This window comes from Salmo salar, chromosome ssa09 (assembly GCF_905237065.1).
Source record: "Salmo salar chromosome ssa09, Ssal_v3.1, whole genome shotgun sequence".
Classification (NCBI taxonomy): Eukaryota; Metazoa; Chordata; class Actinopteri; order Salmoniformes; family Salmonidae; genus Salmo; species Salmo salar.
The window spans coordinates 55,649,268-55,667,341 of NC_059450.1; the positions used below are offsets into that span (position 1 = coordinate 55,649,268).

Here is an 18,074-nt window from a genome sequence, read left to right on the forward strand (position 1 = left end):
GGCCCTGTTCACACACGTCTTCCGGCACTGATCGAGGTCCCCAGTTCACGTCCAGGGTCTAGAGAGCATTCATGGAACGTCTGGGGGTCTCGGTCAGCCTCACCTCAGGTTTTCACCCCGAGAGTAACGGGCAGGTGGAGAGAGTAAACCAGGATGTGGGTAAGTTTCTGCGGTCATATTGCCAGGACCGGCCAGGGGAGTGGGCGGCGTTCATCCCCTGGATAGAGATAGCCCAAAACTCACTCCGACACTCCTCCACTAACCTCTCTCCTTTCCAGTGCGTACTGGGGTATCAGCCGGTTCTGGCAGGGTGGCATCAGTGCCAGATCGAAGCTCCTGCGGTGGATGAATGGTTTAAGCGCTCAGAGGAGACCTGGGACACCGCCCATGTGCACCTACAATGGGCCGTGAGGCGGCAAGAAGCGAGCGCCGACCGCCACCACAGCGAGGCCCCGTTTTTCGCACCGGGGGACCTGGGCTTGCTCTCGACCCAAAATCTGCCCCTCCGCCTGCCCTGCCGGAAGCTGGGTCCACGTTTTGTGAGGCCATTTAAAGTCCTGAGGAGACTGAACGAGGTATGCTACAGGTTACAGCTTCCCCCAGATTATAGTATTAATCCCTTGTTCCATGTGTCTCTCCTCAGGCCGGTGGTGGCTGGTCCACTCCAGGAAGCTGAGGTGCAGGAGGTTCCTCCACCCCTCTGGACATCGAGGGGGCCCCGGCGTACGCTGTTCGAGCCATCCTGGACTCGAGGCGTCGGGTGAGGGGCCTTCAGTACCTCGTAGAGTGGGAGGGGTACGGTTCGGAGGAGAGAGGCTGGGTGCCGGTGAAGGACATCCTGGACCCTTCGTTGCTGCTGGATTTCCACCGTCTCTATCCGGATCGACCTGCGCCTCGTCCTCCGGGTCGTCCCCAAGGTCGATGTCGGCGCGCTGCTAGAGCCACGCGTCAAGGGGGGGTACTGTCATGACTTCCGCCGAAGTCGGTCCCACTCCTTGTTCAGGTGGCGTTCGGCGGTTGACGTCACCGGCTTTCGCTGATCCATTTTTCATTTTCCATTTGTTCTGTCTTTGTCTTACACACCTGGCTTCACTCACCAATTACTTGTTTATTTTTCAACCCTCTGTTCCCCATGTTGTGTTTGTGAGTGATTGTTTTGTTGTAATTCAGTCCGTCTTTGTGGGCTAGTGATTTACTTTGTATATTTGTCTTTTTGAGAAAAGAACTTTGATTATTCATATCTGCTGTCCTGCACCTGACTCTCTATACCAGCTACACATAAGACCGTTACAGGAGGTGATATGATACTTGACTAGTCTCTCAAAGCACTTCATGATGACGGAGGTGAGTGCTTCGGGGCGATTGTCATTCAGCTCAGTTACCTTAGCTTTCTTGGGAACTGGAACAATGGTGGCCCTCTTGAAGCATGTGGGAACAGCAGATTGGGATAAGGATAGATTGACTATGTCCGTAAACACACCAGCCAACTGGTCTGCGCATGCTCTGAGGATGTGGCTAGGGATGCCGTCTGGGCCGGCAGCCTTGCGAGGGTTAACACGTTTAAATGCATTACTCACGTTGGCTGCGGTGAAGGAGAGCCTGCAGGTTTTGGTAGCAGGCCGTGTCGTTGGCACTGTATTGTCCTCAAAGCGAGCAAAGAAGTTGTTTAGTTTGTCTGGGAGCAGGGCATCGTGGTCCACGACAGGGCTGGTTTTCTTTTTGTAATCCGTGATTGACTGTAGACCCTGCCACATACCTCTCGTAACTGAGCCATTGAATTGCGACTCTACTTTGTCTCTATACTGACGCTTAATTTGTTTGATTGCCTTGCGGAGGGAATAGCTACACTGTTTGTATTCGGTCATGTTTCCGGTCGCCTTGCCCTGATTAAAAGCAGTGGTTAGCGCTTTCAGTTTTGCACGAATGTTGCCATCAATCCACGGTTTCTGGTTGGGGAAGGTTTTAATAGTTGCTGTGGGTACAACATCACCGATGCACTTGCTAATAAACTCGCTCACTGAATCAGCGTATTCATCAATGTTATTGTCCGACGCTATGCGGAACATATCCCAGTCCACGTGATCGAAGCAATCTTGAAGCGTGGAATCAGATTGGTCGGACCAGCGTTGAACAGACCTGAGCACGGGCATTTCCTGTTTTAGTTTTTGTCTATAGGCTGGGAGCAGTGGTCAGATTTTTCGAAAGGATGGCGGGGCAGGGCTTTGTATGCATCGCGGAAGTTAGAGTAAGAACGGTCCAGGATTTGTTATGCCCGGATAGCGCATTCGATATGCTGATAAAATTTAGGGAGTCTTGTTTTCAAATTAGCCTAGTTAAAATCCCCAGCTACAATGAATGCAGCCTCAGGATATGTGGTTTCCAGTTTACATAGAGTCCAATGAAGTTCATTCAGGGCCATCAATGTGTCTGCTTGGAGGGGGGGATAGATACGGCTGTGATTATAATCGAAGAGAATTCTCTTGGTAGATAATGCGGTCGACATTTGAATGTAAGTAATTCTAGGTCTACATCTAGCTACATGTTGAACTTCCATCTTCTCAGTCCAGGGGCACAATGTGTGAATTTATGGTTGGATCAGAATCGCCGTCATAATCATTGGACAGTACGGAGAATTAAGTAAAACCACAAGTCCAAATCCTTATCTCCATCCATGTCTAGTTAACTAGCTAGCCACCGGAGGACAACAACACAATGAGATGCAACAAATTCAAGTTTTTTCTGTGAATGACATTTGGCTTCTAAGGTGATGTGATTGGTCTGAAGCCAAATCCAAACTGGCTTTCCTTGACACTTTTTTTTGGTGCGGCAGGACCATTCACAGTTGAGCTCACTCAGTTTAGCTCAATGCTGATTGGCTATTATTTTATTTATTTTTATCAAGGGAGGCCAAATGCCCGCTGGCATCCCTTGCATTGAATGCTGTGGGCTGCAACAATGTCATATTATTTTTTACCAGACAGCATCAGATATATACGCTACACATACTGAGACAGAGTGGCACTGTTTTGCTCGCTCGGATGCTTTCTCCAGTGAGATTCATTCAGCCTCTTGAGAATTGAAGGACATTTTTGAAACACAGAGAGACGAAAAATAAATTATTGTTTTTTATATCTTTTTTTGTATTGGTCAATTTTATATGGGTGGTATTCCAGATGTGTAAAAATACACTATTTCAAAGCATAGTACAAGCATAATACATACAATGTAATTACTAGTTGTTATGCAGGATTTAGCTAATTAAAATTAAGCAAATCTTGAGGGGTACTTACTTGTAATTAATGTGTACTTATACAGTACATTACCCATCCTGACAACCTAGTCCTCATTTTAAAGCTTCTGGAAGATTCACTTCATTTCTGTACCTTATTGTGAAATGAAGTGAAACTTCCAGAAGCTTTAAATGAGGACCAGGTTGTCAGTACTTTGTAGGTATGCATTAATTACAAGTAAGTACCTGCTCAAGATACACTTCACTGTAACTAGCTAAATCCTGTATAACACCTAGTAATTACATTGTACTTATACAGATATTACATGTACTCTGTGGTGTACTAATGTCTTTATCCTCCCACTTGGATCGCGCTTCCAGAAGCTTTAAAATGAGGGCCAGGTTGTCAGGATGGGTAGTGTACTGTATGAGTATTGATCGTCTTGTACTGTATGAATATTGATCGTCTTGGAATGCCTTACAAAATACTTTTAAACTGGAAGAACTTGTCCCGATTGGTATTTTTAAATCACTGATGAATGATCTTGAGACTGATTCCCTGACATGTCAATGTTTTTAATTTGCTGTTTTTGATTTTGTTATATTCTTTGTTAATTCTATGGTTTTTACTAGATTACTTGTAGTTTTTCATGTTGTTTGTTTGTAATTTTTGTAATGACTTGGCGCTGCCTATCTTGGCCAGGACGCTCTTGAAAAAGAGATTTCAAATCTCAATGAGCCCTTCCTGGTTAAATAAAGGTTAAATAAAAAAATAAAAATAAAATTAACAACAAGTAAGTACACCTCAAGATACACAGGATTTAGTTAGTTAAAATGAAGTATAACACCTAGTAATTACATTGTGCTTAGGCAAACATTACATGTATTATGCTTGAAATAGTGTGTTTTTCCTAATCTGGGATTACCAAATTAACCCAGATGGTACACTTTATTCTGGTGGCAAGTGCTAGCAATAACGTTGAGTGTAGATATATTTTTAACAGTGCACATTCATTGGTAAGTAATTAGAGCCTAATGAGCATAATCTCTCAGACATCCAGCGCATGGACAAGGGGTCACAACACTTGTAACAGTGGCTACTGCAGCTGAGAAGTAACAAAACACTAAGTTTGTGAATTTAGTGGAAACCTGCCCATTTGTAACAAGCATGGTAAGAAACATGAATTGTTACACCTTTGTACAGACCACAATTACTACCAGTTACGTGTCATTACAGTGTAACTATTGGTTGTAACAGGTAACTACAAAACGTGTTAGAGTGTAATTACACTGTAATAAGGACCCCTTAAAATAAAGTGTTACCTAATAAATATTGATCTTTCAAATTATCTTTCTCAAAAACATTTGTATATTGTGCCATACAATAATCTATACTCTTTAATTTTTTGTGTTTTCTAAAAGCTAAAATAACGATAGACTGTTGTTTTTTTTGCTTATTTGAGCTGTTCTTGACATAATATGGACTTGGTATTTTACCAAATAGGGCTATCTTCTGTATACCACCCCTAACTTGTCACAACACAACTGATTGGCTCAAACGCATTAAGAAGGAAAGAAATTCCACAAATGAACTTTTAACAAGGCACACCTGTTAATTGAAATGCATTCCAGGTGACTCCCTCATGAAGCTGGTTGAGCGAATGCCAAGAGTGTGCAAAGCTGTCATCAAGGCAATGCGTGTCAACTTTGAAGAATCTCAAATATAAAATATATTTTGATTTATTTAACACTTTTTTGGTTACTACATGATTCCATATGTGTTATTTCATAGTTTTGATGACTTAACTATTATTCTACAATGTAGAAAATAGTAAAAATAAAGAAAAACCCAAACGTTTGACTGGTACTGTATATATAAAAGTATGTGGACACCCCTTCAAATTAGTGGATTCAGCTATTTCAGCCACACCACTTGTTGACAGGTGTATAAAATTGAGCACACAGCCATGCAATCTCCATAGACAAAGATAGGCAGTAGAATGGCCTTACTGAAGAGCTCAGTGGTTTTGAACGTGGCAACGTCATAGGATATTATGACCCTTCCAACAAGTCAGTTTGTCCAATTTCTGCCCTCCTAGAGCTTCCCCGGTCAACTGTAAGTGATGTTATTGTGAAGTGGAAACATGTAGGAGCAACAACGGCTCGGCCGCTAAGTGGCACACAAGCTTACAGAACGGGACCGCTGAGTGCTGAAGCGCATAGCAGGTAAAAATCGTCTGAAGTGAGAGATCCAAACTGCCTCTGGTAGCAATGTCAGCACAAGAACTATTGGTCAGGAGTTTCATGAAATGGGTTTCAATGGCCGAGCAGCCGCACACAACCCTAAGATCACCATGCGCAATGCCAAGCGTCGGCTGGAGTGGTGTTAAGCTCGCCGCCATTGGACTCCGGAGCGGAAAAACGTTCTCTGGAGTGATGAATCATGCTTCACCGTCTGGCAGTCTGGCAGACAAATCTGGAATTGGCGGATGCCAGGAGAATGCTACCTGCCCCAATGCATAGTGCCAACTGTAAACTTTGGTGGAGGAGGAATAATGGTCTGGGGCAGTTTTTCATGGTTCGGGCTAGGTCCGACTGCAAGCCAGGCCTAATCGCCCAACATCAGTGCCCGACCTCACTAATGTGGTTGAATGGAAGCAAGTCCCCACAGCAATGTTCTAACATCTAGTGGAAAACCTTCCCAGACGAGTGGAGGCTGTTATAGCAGCAAAGTGGGGAACCAAATCCATGCCCATGATTTTGGAATGAGATGTTTGACGAGCACGTGTCCACATACTTTTGGTCATGTGGTGTACCTTAATAGAAAGTGACTCAAGTAAAAGTCACCCAGTAAAATACTACTTGAGTAAAAGTCTAAAAGTATTTGGGTTTTAAAATAGGCCTAGTTAAGTATCACAAGTAAATGTATAAATAATGTAAAATTCTTTATACTAAGCAAACCAGACCGCACAATTGTCTTGTTATTATTTTTACATTTATGGATAGCCAGGGGCACAGTCCAACACTTTGACATAATTTACAAACGAAGCGTTTTTGTTTAATGAGATCAGAGGCGGTAGTGTTGGGTTGCGTCAATCGAATCTGGTATTAGGATATAAACAAACCATGCAACTTAGTTTTGCAATGATTATTTCATTCATCTTTAAGTAAATAGAATGATAGTACAAATGGTAAATATGATGTTTGTATATACGGGCTCACTGCACCACCTCGCAGGGTATACAGAGAACTCACTGTTTAAGCACAAAGTTCTTCTTTAATACTCTGACAGAGATAGTTCCCGCTCAGAGCGGGCCTATCAGAGTAGAGGCTGAGCGTGGTTTAGACCTACTCAGCCGATCGCAGGCGCACAGGCTGGTCCAAGCCTCCTAGCGCATCACATGTTGCCAGGCATTGGATCTTATCTTCTTAGTGTATACTCAAGAGTCAGCAACCACTCAATTTCCAGTGATTTACTTATACAGTTGTTTCTCCACTCTATCTGTTCCTCACATGCTCCCCTTGTGATGGGTTTCACAACCTCCTATCACTAAGTCAGCTGCCTACACCTTGTTACACAATGTTCTCTTTCTCTACCCATTATACAGTCCTGTTTAAGTTCTGATATACACTGCTCAAAAAAATAAAGGGAACACTTAAACAACACAATGTAACTCCAAGTCAATCACACTTCTGTGAAATCAAACTGTCTACTCAGGAAGCAACACTGATTGCCAATACATTTCACATGCTGTTGTGCAAATGGAATAGACAACAGGTGGAAATTATAGGCAATTAGTAAGACACCCCCAATAAAGGTGGGGACCACAGACCACTTCTCAGTTCCTATGCTTCCTGGCTGATGTTTTGGTCTCTTTTGAATGCTGGCGGTGCTTTCACTCTAGTGGTAGCATGAGATGGAGTCTACAACCCACACAAGTGGCTCAGGTAGTGCAGCTCATCCAGGATGGCACATCAATGCGAGCTGTGGCAAGAAGGTTTTCTGTGTCTGTCAGCGTAGTGTCCAGAGCATGGAGGCGCTACCAGGAGACAGGACAGTACATCAGGAGATGTGGAGGAGGCCGTAGGAGGGCAACAACCCAGCAGCAGGACCGCTACCTCCACCTTTGTGCAAGGAGGAGCAGGAGGAGCACTGCCAGAGCCCTGCAAAATGACCTCCAGCAGGCCACAAATGTGCATGTGTCTGCTCAAACGGTCAGAAACAGACTCCATGACGGTGGTATGAGGGCCCGACGTCCACAGGTGGGGGTTGTGCTTACAGCCCAACACCATGCAGGACGTTTGGCATTTGCCAGAGAACACCAAGATTGGCAAATTCGCCACTGGCGCCCTGTGCTCTTCACAGATGAAAGCAGGTTCACACTGAGCACATGTGACAGACGTGACAGAGTCTGGAGACGCTGTGGAGAACGTTCTGCTGCCTGCAACATCCTCCAGCATGACCGGTTTGGTGGTGGGTCAGTCATGGTGTGGGGTGGCATTTCTTTGGGGGGCCGCACAGCCCTCCATGTGCTCGCCAGAGGTAGCCTGACTGCCATTAGGTACCGAGATGAGATCCTCAGACCCCTTGTGAGACCATATGCTGGTGCGGTTGGCCCTGGGTTCCTCCTAATGCAAGACAATGCTAGACCTCATGTGGCTGGAGTGTGTCAGCAGTTCCTGCAAGAGGAAGGCATTGATGATATGGACGTTCCCCAGACCTGAATCCAATTGAGCACATCTGGGACATCATGTCTCGCTCCATCCACCAACGCCACGTTGCACCACAGACTGTCCAGGAGTTGGCGGATGCTTTAGTCCAAGTCTGGGAGGAGATCCCTCAGGAGACCATCCGCCACCTCATCAGGAGCATGCCCAGGCGTTGTAGGGAGGTCATACAGGCACGTGGAGGCCACACACACTACTGAGCCTCATTTTGACTTGTTTTAAGGACATTACATCAAAGTTGGATCAGCCTGTAGTGTGGTTTTCCACTTTCATTTTGAGTGTGACTCCAAATCCAGACCTCCATGGGTTGATAAATTGGATTTGCATTGATTATTTTTGTGTGATTTTGTTGTCAGCACATTCAACTATGTAAAGAAAAATGTATTTAATAAGATTATTTCATTCATTCTAGGATGTGTTATTTTAGTGTTCCCTTTAATTTTTGAGCAGTATATTATAAACCGTAATTATAGTTGCACATTCAATATCTACAGAAAGATAAAACCAAAAAATAACCCCACAGTAGGGATGACCAGTGATCGTGTAGTAGGCTATTCTATATTATTTAATTTGTTTCTGAACAGACTTTGGCAAATGTATCTCAATTCATCAGGGGTGCTGCAGCTCCTCCAGAACCCTTCTCGCAGGTTGCAACGAGAGGGAGAGAGATCGTAGAAAGTGAATCTCATTCTAGTTCGGTGAGAGATACAGGCGGGCTTCTCACGCAGCCTTGCTTTGGTCTCAAACATAGATTGCAAAATTGCACAAACCCTAAACCTGTGTCGGCTCAACCCGAATCAACTCAAAATATCAGGCCAGGGCTGAAATTCTACTTTTTCACATTAACAAAGAGAATTAACAAAGAGTCAACTCGACTGAACTTTGATCGATTTTATTATAATTTTTACATTGCAAAAAGTTGACATTATTTTTCATGCCACGAGAACTACTGGATCCGACCAAATCGGTTCCGGTGTTGTGTCAAAAATCTCCCCCTGCCAGAACCCCCCCCCCCTCCCCCTCCCTTCTAATTTCCTTAATTTTGTGGCTAGAGTCAAATACTTTCTGTGGCACACGTCAGAGTTAAATACTTTCTATAGAACAAGCTTCACGTCAGGATAGGCAACCGAAATTAATAATAAATGTATGTGTGTTATATTAAACATAGAGGATGGGAGTAATATGTTGGTAAGCAATAAACATTTCAGAAAAACTTCGGCTGAATTAGTATCCTTACATTTTCAAAAATACTAGTCGAATAAGACATGGGAGAGATGACGAATTTTGGCAAAGAGATTTATGTATAGACTAATACAAAATCAGTAGCGGATTTCAGTACGGGCGACATGGGCAGCCACCCAGGGCAGCATCTTGCCGGGGACGACACCGGGCGCCATACAAGCTAGAACAGCCACATACACTTGAAACAAATAGCCAAATCGAAAACTGCTTTCTGCTACCAAGATCAGTGAAATGTAGGCTAAACTGACAACGGAGTGAAGAGCAGAAATCTCAACTAGCAAGCAAGACGCAGCAATGAAGAACGCGAAGAGGGGGAGAATTCTGGCAGGTGGAGACTTTCGGCACAACATCGGAACGAAACAGTCCAAAACAGACAGGTGCCAGATCCTTGTGCTGTATATTGAGGCTTTGTACTGAAGGCCTACTTCTGTAATATAAAGTATTTGGTTCTATTCCACACTCCTAAACATAAGGTGGCAGTGTTCAAAATTAGGACCTATACTTCTGCATCAGCCAATGGTCTTTACGAAGGAGTGCTACCGGCTTCGTTCTTCCTTTTTTTCGTCTGGATCGGGTCGTTACAATGGTATGAAACTTCACCATGAATACGCTTAAAACATCTACTGTAATCTTTGAAATATACATACACTTGCTACGTTCTAAAGTACCTAATGTGTGAACGCAATAGTTAGGGACACATTATTAGTGATTGTATATATATTTCCCAATATAGTTGCCTATAACAAAACTCGAGCGAATGGTTACATCGATGATATCGCTAGCTACATGAAATCGCCCATATTATTGTATTTTTGGCAACATAATTAAGTTGGTATTGCCATTTTAGATGTGCATCATTGCTAAGTACTTGTTAACGTTTTTAAACATAGCAAATGTACTATAGGCTGGTCATCAAGTAGGTAAGTGGTGCGCGTTATGGAGACAATGGTGTCTACGTTACCTTATAGATCCAGGTGGTCACCAAAGCGATTGTTGGTAGACTTGATTATACAACTTTGTGGCAGAAAGTATGCACATGTAACTAGTATTTTGAACAAAAATGCCTACAGATAGGAAAAGGCTCTTGTCTGGGTAGTAGCCCCTTAGGTTGAATGGTAGTGACCTGACCACCATACTGGATATTTGTTGTGAAGCCCAGTGTTCAGTGAATGAATACGAATGCAGAGCTACTGTAAATGACAATGTACCATACTACTGCACTGTCGGTGTACATGTTTCTAAATTAATGTTTGTGTGATTCAGGTGAACGTACCAAAGACCCGCAGGACCTACTGCAAGAAGTGCAAGAGGCACCAGCTTCACAAAGTTACCCAGTACAAGAAGGGAAAGGATTCCCTCTATGCACAGGGTGAGTTTCAGTCTCAAAATGAGCATTGGCAGGTAGCATTGACCGCAATGTGTTCCAAGATAAATAATTTATATCTGTGTTTTAGGTAAGAGAAGATATGACAGAAAGCAGTCTGGTTACGGTGGACAGACCAAGCCTATTTTCCGCAAAAAGGTGAGTTTGCGAAGCTTTGTGTGTACTGGAAACGTTACCAAAGGGTACCTTATCAGTTAACGCTTTTATTTGAGTAACCCCAACAGTACAGTTGTCGTGGACAACCACAAGTGTGGGTCTGGGGCAACATAACTGTACTTTGGTGGTTACTCAAGGAAAGGAATTTAACCACTGGTATAAGGTACCCTACAATGTATCCAATAATGTATACTACAAATGTAGACTGTGCAGGCCGTTGTCAGCGAGCCTTGGCCTGTAGTGACTTTGTCCTTTCCTAAAGTGTCTGCTAGAGATAACTGGGATGGTTTGAGGCCCTGCTGTTTCTCCTCCATTGCAAGGTTATAGGTAAACCTCAGACAACTTAATGAATGCTTCTGTTTTTTTCCTTTACTTTTTCCACATACACTACCGTTCAAAAGTTTGGGGTCACTTAGAAATGTCCTTGTTTTTGAAAGAAAAGCAAAAAAAATTGTCCATTTAAAATAACATCAAATTGATCCGAAATATAGTGTAGATGTTGTTAATGTTGTAAATGACTATTGTAGCTGGAAATGGCTGATTTTTAATGGAATATCTACATAGGTCTACAAGAGGCCCATTATCAGCAACCACCATTATCAGCAACCATCACAGTCTGAGATATGGCTTGTTCTTTGCAACTCTGCCTAGAAGGCCAGCATTCCAGAGTCACCTCTTCAGTGTTGATGTTGAGACTGGTGTTTTGCGAGTACTATTTAACTTCTTATGGCTCAAATCCCGTTAGCTTCTTTGGGCTAGGGGGCAATATTTGGAAATTTGGATGAATGAGGTGCTCAAAGTAAACTGCCTGTTACTCAGGCCCAGAAGTTATGATATGCATATAATGTGTAGATTTGAATAGAAAACACTAAAGTTTCCCAAACTGTTAAAATAATGTCTGTGAGTATAATAGAACTCAAAACTTGAGGAGAATCCATCCGGAATGTTTTTGTTTTTGAGGTGTCTGCCCATCTAAATCCTTGTTTATGGGAAAATCAAAGGAATACCTCCCAGATTGCAGTTCCTAGGGCTTCCACTAGATGTCAACAGTCTTTAGAAAGAGTTTCAGGCTTCTATCCCAGCTTCTGGGCCTGAGTAACAGGCAGTTTACTTTGGGCACGTCCGTCATCCGAAATACCGAATACTGCCACCGGCCTTCAAGAAGTTAATGAAGCTGCCAGTTGAGGACTTGTGAGGCGTCTGTTTTTCAAACTAGACAATCGAATGTACTTGTCCTCTTGCTCCTCTTTCTATTCTGGTTTGCGCTGTTCTGTAAAGGGAGTAGTACAGTGTTGTATGAGATCTTCAGTTTCTTGGCAATTTCTTGCATGGAATAGCCATCATTTCTCCAAACAAGAATAGACTGATGGAGTTTCAGAAGAAAGTAATTTTTTTCTGGCCATTTTGAGCCTGTAATCGAACCCACAAATGCTGATGCTCCAGATACTCAATTAGTGTAAAGAAGGCCAGTTTTATTGCTTCTTTAATCAGGACAACAGTTTTCAGCTGTGCTAACATAATTACAAAAGGGTTTTCTAATGATCAATTAGCCTTTTAAAATGATCAACTTGAATTAGCTAACACAACGTGCCATTCGAACACAGAAGTGATGGTTGCTGATAATGGGCCTCTGTACGCCTATGTAGATATTACATAAGAAATCTGCCGTTTCCAGCTACAATAGTCATTTATAACATTAACAATGTCTACACTATATTTCTGATCAATTTGATTTCTCTAAGTGACCCCAAACTTTTGAACGGTAGTGTACTTATACAGTATTGTCTGAACCTTTTTACAGCTTTTTTTTTACTGTTTGTTGGTACTACTTTAAGTGTACACTCGCACACTCCCCCTCATGAATTTTAATGGAATGGACACTTCATCAATCCGATGGTTTTAAATGCATGACGGGGAGTGAACGAGTACACATTTAAGGGTAGAGAATCAAAATGCAGCCACTGCCATGTCATGTGTGCTTGAATCCTGGATTATTTTCTAAATTTGTTACATGGATTCTCTCCTCAGGCTAAGACTACAAAGAAGATTGTGTTAAGGCTGGAGTGCGTGGAGCCCAACTGCAGGGCCAAGAGAATGGTGCCCATCAAGAGATGCAAACACTTTGAGCTGGGAGGTGACAAGAAGAGAAAGGTAAGCAAGTACAAACTCTCATTCCAACTAAGTAGTGAAACACTGCTTTTCCTGGCCAATGTTTATTCGGCTTCTGGAAAGGGTTGTGTATTTGTTCCAGAACCATAAAAAGAAACGTATATGGTTTGTGGACGTCTAAATTAAGTTTATTGTTAATCAGTGACATTTGACACGTGGTTCAACTATTGATACACGTCTTCGCTCATTCACTTTAGATCGTTCCTCTGTATACAGTTTAGTAAATTCCAAACATACATGCTTCCTCAGAAGTCTTTGTGGTTAAGATACTGCCTAGAGAGGAATTGGTAATAGCACTCTGAAGGCCTTCACTGGCCAACCGTGTGCTACTCTGGAACGGTTTGCCTTTTAGATATGCCCTAACGAATGTTAACAAGTCCTAATTAATTTTGCCTAGATTTGTCAGATTTAAAGATGATTGGATTCGGAAGCAGTGTTTGTATTTTTCATTTTGTAAAGGTGAATGTGAATGATTAATTGTGCTGTTTGAATATCTATGAGCTGTCTTGTAAAACATTTTCATTTTCTCCTTTCAGGGCCAGGTCATCCAGTTCTAGGCTGTGGCTCAATTCGTTGGGTGGACTTGTCACTTTTTTCAATAAATGTATTGAAATTGTACTCGCTGCGATCTCTCCTTAACTGTATCTTAGTGGTTAAAATGTGGCAATTAAAGATGGTGTGTATATAGATTAGAGGTAGACCGATTAATCGGCGTGGCCGACTAATTAGGGCCAAGTTTAAGTTTTCATAACAATCTGCATTTTTGGATGCCATTTATGGCCGATTACATTGCACTCCACGAGGAGACTGCATGGCAGGCTGACCACCTGTTACGCGAGTGCAGCAAGGAGCCAAGGTAAGTTGCTAGCTAACATTAAACTTATCTTATAAAAAACAATCAATCTTAACATAATCACTAGTTAACTACACATGGTTGATGATATTACTAGTTTAACTAGCTTGTCCTGCGTTGCAAATAATCAATGCGGTGTCTGTTAATTTATCATCGAACCACAGCCTACTTCGCCAAACGAGTGATGACTTAACAAGCACATTCGCGAAAAATGCACTGTCGTTGCCCCCAATGTACCTAACCATAAACATCAATGCCTTTCTTAAAATCAATACACAAGTATATTTTTTTTAACCTGCATATTTAGTTAAGAAATTCATGTTAGCAGGCAATATTAACTAGGGAAATTGTCACTTCTCTTGCGTTCTGTGCAAGCAGAGTCAGGGTATACTGTGTGAAGACCATTTCTTCCTAACAAAGACCGTAATTAATTTGCCAGAATTTTACATAACATTGAAGGTTGTGAAATGTAACAGCAATATTTTGACTTATGGATGCCACCCGTTCGATAAAATACGGAACGGTTCCGTATTTCACTGAAAGAATAAACGTTTTGTTTTCTAAAGTATAGTTTCCGAATTTGACCATATTAATGACCTAAGGCTTGTATTTCTGTGTGTTTTTATTATATTATAATTAAGTCAATGATTTGATAGAGCAGTCTGACTGAGCGGTGGTTGGCAGCAGCAGGCTCGTAAGCATTAATTCAAACAGCAGCTCTTAGCAATGCTGGGATGCACAGCGCTGTTTATGACTTCAAGCCTATCAACTCCCGAGATTAGGCTGGCAATACTAAAGTGCCTATAAGAACATCCAATAGTCAAAGGTATATGAAATACAAATGGTGTGTGTATATATATATATATATATATATATATATATATATATATATAGAGAGAGAGTCCTATAATAACTACAACCTCAAACTTCTTAACTGGGAATATTGAAGACTCATTTTAAAAGAAACCACCAGCTTTCATATGTTCTGAGCAAGGAACTTAAATGTTAGGTTTTTTACATGGCACATATTGCACAGGAGAAATACTCCATTGCACTTTCTTCTCCAACACTGTGTTTTTTGCATTATTTAAACCAAATTGAACATGTTTCATTATTCATTTGAGACTAAATTGATTTTTATTTATGTATTATATTAAGTTAAAATATAAGTGTTCATTCAGTATTGTTGTAATTGTCATTATTACATATATATATAAAAATTGTCCGATTAATCGGTATCGGCTTTTTTTGGTCCTCCAATAATCGGTATTGGCGGTGAAAAATCATAATCGGTCGACCTCTAATATAGATATGTAATTGGCCATCCAGTGAAATGTTTAGTTGCCATTAGAAACGTACAAATCAAATTTGTCACATGCGTGTTACAATGGCATCAACCGAAGTCTTTAACCACTCCAGAAAACACCAACTAAATAACCTCTCCGAAAGTAGTTAAAGCATGTTACAGTACATTACAGTATATATTCACTCTGGTGAATAACCATGCCTCAATCATATCCCTATGCGCTGTCTTACCCCATCAGAATCCAAAATATTAAGTTAAACAGTTTGTTTTAAAGCTAGACAGTCATTTTGATATGGATGGTCAGTTCTTGTGTCCATATCCTGGAATTTTGGGTGATTACATTTCTCTAGCCCATCCCCAAGTTTACCGATAAGGTTTGGCAGTGTGACAACGTTTTGAGATTTGAATTCCAGATTCACATCAAGACACTGAAATAACATGTTTTACTTTGGTACAACAATCAGGTAAAATTGTTACAGTACTGCTGTTATTTGATATCTGAACATTCAGGTGTTAGCCAGCCAGCAAATCTCTCTTTTTGTGACCAGAACAATTGGAATACAGAACATGGACAATTTACTAACTCATTCCATACTTCATTTTTATTTACTTTATTATTTAAAAAAAACCTCAGGACTTGAGTTTCAATCTTTCTAGGGCAGGGATGCCAACAAATAACCTATTCAAGAGGGCGTATACATGTCTCTTTAGCACATAAACACCATCTAGAATTAAAACATAAAAAGGCAATGTAACTTTAGCTGTGTTTACACAGGCACCCCGATTCTGATATTTTCTCAATTGACCAATTGGATAAGCTCTGAAAAAGATCTGTGACGCCCAATTAGTTAGGAAATGGAACAATTAGGCTGCTTATGTAAACGCAGCCTTTCTGTGCCTGTGAGTTAGTGCTGAGCCAGGGCCCATATGCTTGTCTGCTAGCAAGATTAAACTAAAGAACTGAGTTGTGTGTTTGACATGTCCTTCCATAATTGCCATTGGGTCTTGAAGTCACCCTTGATGGGAGTGACAGTTGACAGTGCTGTGCCAGAAGGGTTGACAACCACTACCAGTTTGCTGAGGGTTAGGACCCCTAGCTCCTTGTAGCTGGGCAGGACCTGGTGACACACTGGGGGTGTCAGATCTTCCAGCTAGGCACTGTGGGAAGGGTGTGGGGGAAGCCTCTGGCACCGCCATCTGCTTGTTCATCAATGCCAGAGCCAACCGGACGCCAGACAAGAATCTCTCCCACACCTGATTTGTGTATATATATATATATATATATATATATATATATAATGATGTGAACTGTAGGCAGTGGTGTAAAAGTACCCAATTGTCATACTTGAGTAAAAGTATAGATGCCTTAATAGAAAGTTACTCAAGTAAAACTCACCCAGTAAACTACTACTTGATTAAAAGTATTTGGTTCTAAATATACTTAAGTATCAAAAGAAAGTATGAACAATTTCAAATTCCTTCTATTAAGCAAGGCAGGCGGGACCATTTTCTTGTTTTTAAAATGTATGGATAGCCAGGGGCACACTCCAACATTCAGACATCATTTACAAAATATGCATTTGTTAGTGAGCCCGCCAGATCAGGCAGAAGGGATGACCATGTGTTGTCTCGATAAGTCCGTGAATTGGACCATTTTCCTGTCCTGCTACGCATTCCAAATGTAACGAGTACTTTTGGGTGTCAGGAAAAATGTATGGAGTAAAAAGTACATTATTTTCTTTAGGAATGTAGTAAAGTAAAAATTGTCAAAATATAAATAGTGAAGTACAGATACCAAAAAAAAGAGTTAATAGTACTGACTGTAGGGAACTTACACAATAAGAGCTACAAAGCCACTGAATGTAACTTTTGCATTTGTCAATTTTACAGTGTCACCTGCTTTATAGTCAGTATCATATTGCCAGTAGATGGCAGTATATACAAAGACATTGCTTGACTGTCTGATGTGGCTACACTACAGGTTAATGCCGTGTGGTTGAATGCATGATATTACACCGAACAAAACAATTTGTAAAACATGTAAAGTATTGGTCCCATGAGCTGAACTAAAAGACCCCAGAAATGTTCCATATGCACAAAGCATTTTTCTCTCATTCTGTGCACAAATGTTTACATCCCTTTTACTGAGCATTTCTCTTTTTCCAGGATAATCCATCCAGCTGTTAAACAGCATGATCATTACACAGGCATGCCTTGTACTGGGGACAAAAGACCACTCTGTTTTGTCACACAACACAATGCTACAGATGTTTTGAGGGAGAGTAGAATTTGCATGCTGTCTGCAGGAATGTCCACCAGAGCTGTTTGGCACCAGATCATTTAATGTTCATTCCTCTACCATAAACTGCCCCCAGCATCGTTTTAGAGAGTGGCAGTACGTCCAACCGGCCTTAACTGTGGACCATGTGTAACCATGCCAGCCCAGGATCTCCACATCCGGCTTCTTCACCTCTGTTATCGTCTGTGACCAGCCACCTGGACAGCTGACAACTGTGGGATTGCACAACCGAAGAATTTCTGCACAAACTGTCAAAAACCGTCTCAGGAAAGCTCATCTGCATGCTCATCGTCCTCACCAGGGTCTTGACCTGACTGCAGTTCGGCGTTGTAACCAACTTCAGTGGGCAAATGCTCACCTTCAATGGCCACTGGCACGCTGGAGAATTGTGCTCTTCACACATGAATCCTGGTTTCAACTATACCGGGCAGATGGCAGACGTGTGTGTGAGTGGGTTGCTGATGTCAACGTTGTGAACAGAGTGCCCCATGGTGGCGGTGGGCTTATGTTATGGGCAGGCATAAGGTACGGACAACGAACACAATTGCATTTTATTGAGATCCTGAGTCTTATTGTCCTGCCATTCATCCCCTGCCATCACCTCATGTTTCACCATGATAATGCATGGCCCCATGTCGCAAGGATCTGTAAACAATTCCTGGATGCTGAAAATGTCCCAGTTCTTCCATGACCTACATACTCAGACAT

At 41.9% G+C, this 18,074-nt stretch overlaps 1 protein-coding gene and 1 non-coding gene across 2 annotated transcripts; both read left to right on the plus strand.

The window, feature by feature from the left end:
• Positions 1-9,633: 9,633 nt before the first annotated feature.
• LOC106611504 (60S ribosomal protein L36a) lies at positions 9,634-13,526 on the plus strand. The gene is made up of 5 exons (XM_014211770.2): positions 9,634-9,785; positions 10,463-10,568; positions 10,654-10,721; positions 12,768-12,890; positions 13,445-13,526. The coding sequence occupies exons 1-5, from the start codon at positions 9,783-9,785 to the stop codon at positions 13,463-13,465; spliced, it is 321 nt and encodes a 106-aa protein (XP_014067245.1). The 5' UTR covers positions 9,634-9,782; the 3' UTR covers positions 13,466-13,526.
• On the plus strand, positions 10,947-11,083 carry LOC123724182 (small nucleolar RNA SNORA9). Its single transcript, XR_006756860.1, has one exon. It is a non-coding gene; the product is annotated as a small nucleolar RNA SNORA9 (small nucleolar RNA).
• Positions 13,527-18,074: the final 4,548 nt, after the last annotated feature.

What these genes read in the sequence shown, in the direction of transcription:
- LOC106611504 (XM_014211770.2), top strand. An exon ending in GGATTCCCTCTATGCACAGG is followed by an intron (nt 10,569 to 10,653) that starts GTGAGTTTCAGT and finishes TCTGTGTTTTAG; the next exon opens with GTAAGAGAAGATATGACAGA. An exon ending in AGCCTATTTTCCGCAAAAAG is followed by an intron (nt 10,722 to 12,767) that starts GTGAGTTTGCGA and finishes TTCTCTCCTCAG; the next exon opens with GCTAAGACTACAAAGAAGAT.